Source organism: Medicago sativa, chromosome 4, assembly GCF_051527215.1.
Source record: "Medicago sativa cultivar Bolivia chromosome 4, Bolivia_mono, whole genome shotgun sequence".
NCBI lineage: Eukaryota > Viridiplantae > Streptophyta > Magnoliopsida > Fabales > Fabaceae > Medicago > Medicago sativa.
In genome coordinates, this window is record NC_140752.1 from 86,703,610 (window position 1) to 86,704,353 (window position 744).

The 744-nt window shown below is 35.6% G+C and overlaps 1 protein-coding gene across 1 annotated transcript; it reads left to right on the plus strand.

Moving 5' to 3' along the window:
* The first annotated feature begins 278 nt into the window (after positions 1-278).
* Positions 279-744, plus strand: LOC146933171 (uncharacterized). Its single transcript, XM_085704903.1, has one exon. It carries the CDS (start codon positions 355-357, stop codon positions 562-564), a length of 210 nt encoding a protein of 69 aa, XP_085561029.1. The 5' UTR covers positions 279-354; the 3' UTR covers positions 565-744.

Genomic DNA, 744 nt, shown 5'->3' on the forward strand with positions numbered 1-744 from the left:
TAGCATGTCCAGTAGTATATCTTATATCAAGGCCAAATGAATTAGTTAGCTTCTTAGAGAAGGCGAGTGAAGTGAGCCCAAGACCCAAAGCACAAGCACCTTGAGTTGAATTCCTTGCTTGGAAAGCACACAATTAACGTGGTTTGAAGAGAAAGTAGAAAACACCCAAATGTAAATAGCAGATGAAGCAAGTTATTCTTAATCCCAAACCCAACTCCTAAATCAAAGCATCTATCACATCACATGCACACGTACAAACTCATCCCATTTATAATCTCATTCGCAACAATTCTGTTTTGTGCTGTGACTATTTATATACAGTAAACACAACAATTACACGTACAAAAACAAAACATGTCGGACTGGGGCCCAGTGTTTGTGTCAATAGTGCTGTTTGTTTTGTTGACGCCAGGATTGTTGTTTCAAATACCTGGACGGTCAAGATGTGTGGAGTTTGGAAATTTTCAGACAAGTGGTGCTTCAATACTCATTCACTCTCTTCTCTATTTTGGTTTCGTTTGCATTTTCTTCCTTGCTATTAAGATTCACTTGTACATCGGCTAAAAATTCTTAATTCACTCATCATGTTTATGCAATGTTGTATTTTGTGTTCTGTTTTTTTTGTTATTCCCGTTCTTAATTATTTGGTGTAATAACTAATGACAATCAACGACCTTTGTATTTTTTTTTATCCTTACATGTATTCACTTTTCCTTTTGAATGAATCAATCTTAGCACTTGATT

Coding starts and splice junctions, on each gene's coding strand:
- LOC146933171 (XM_085704903.1), top strand. CDS start 355: ATGTCGGACTGGGGCCCAGTGTTTGTGTCAATAGTGCTGTTTGTTTTG.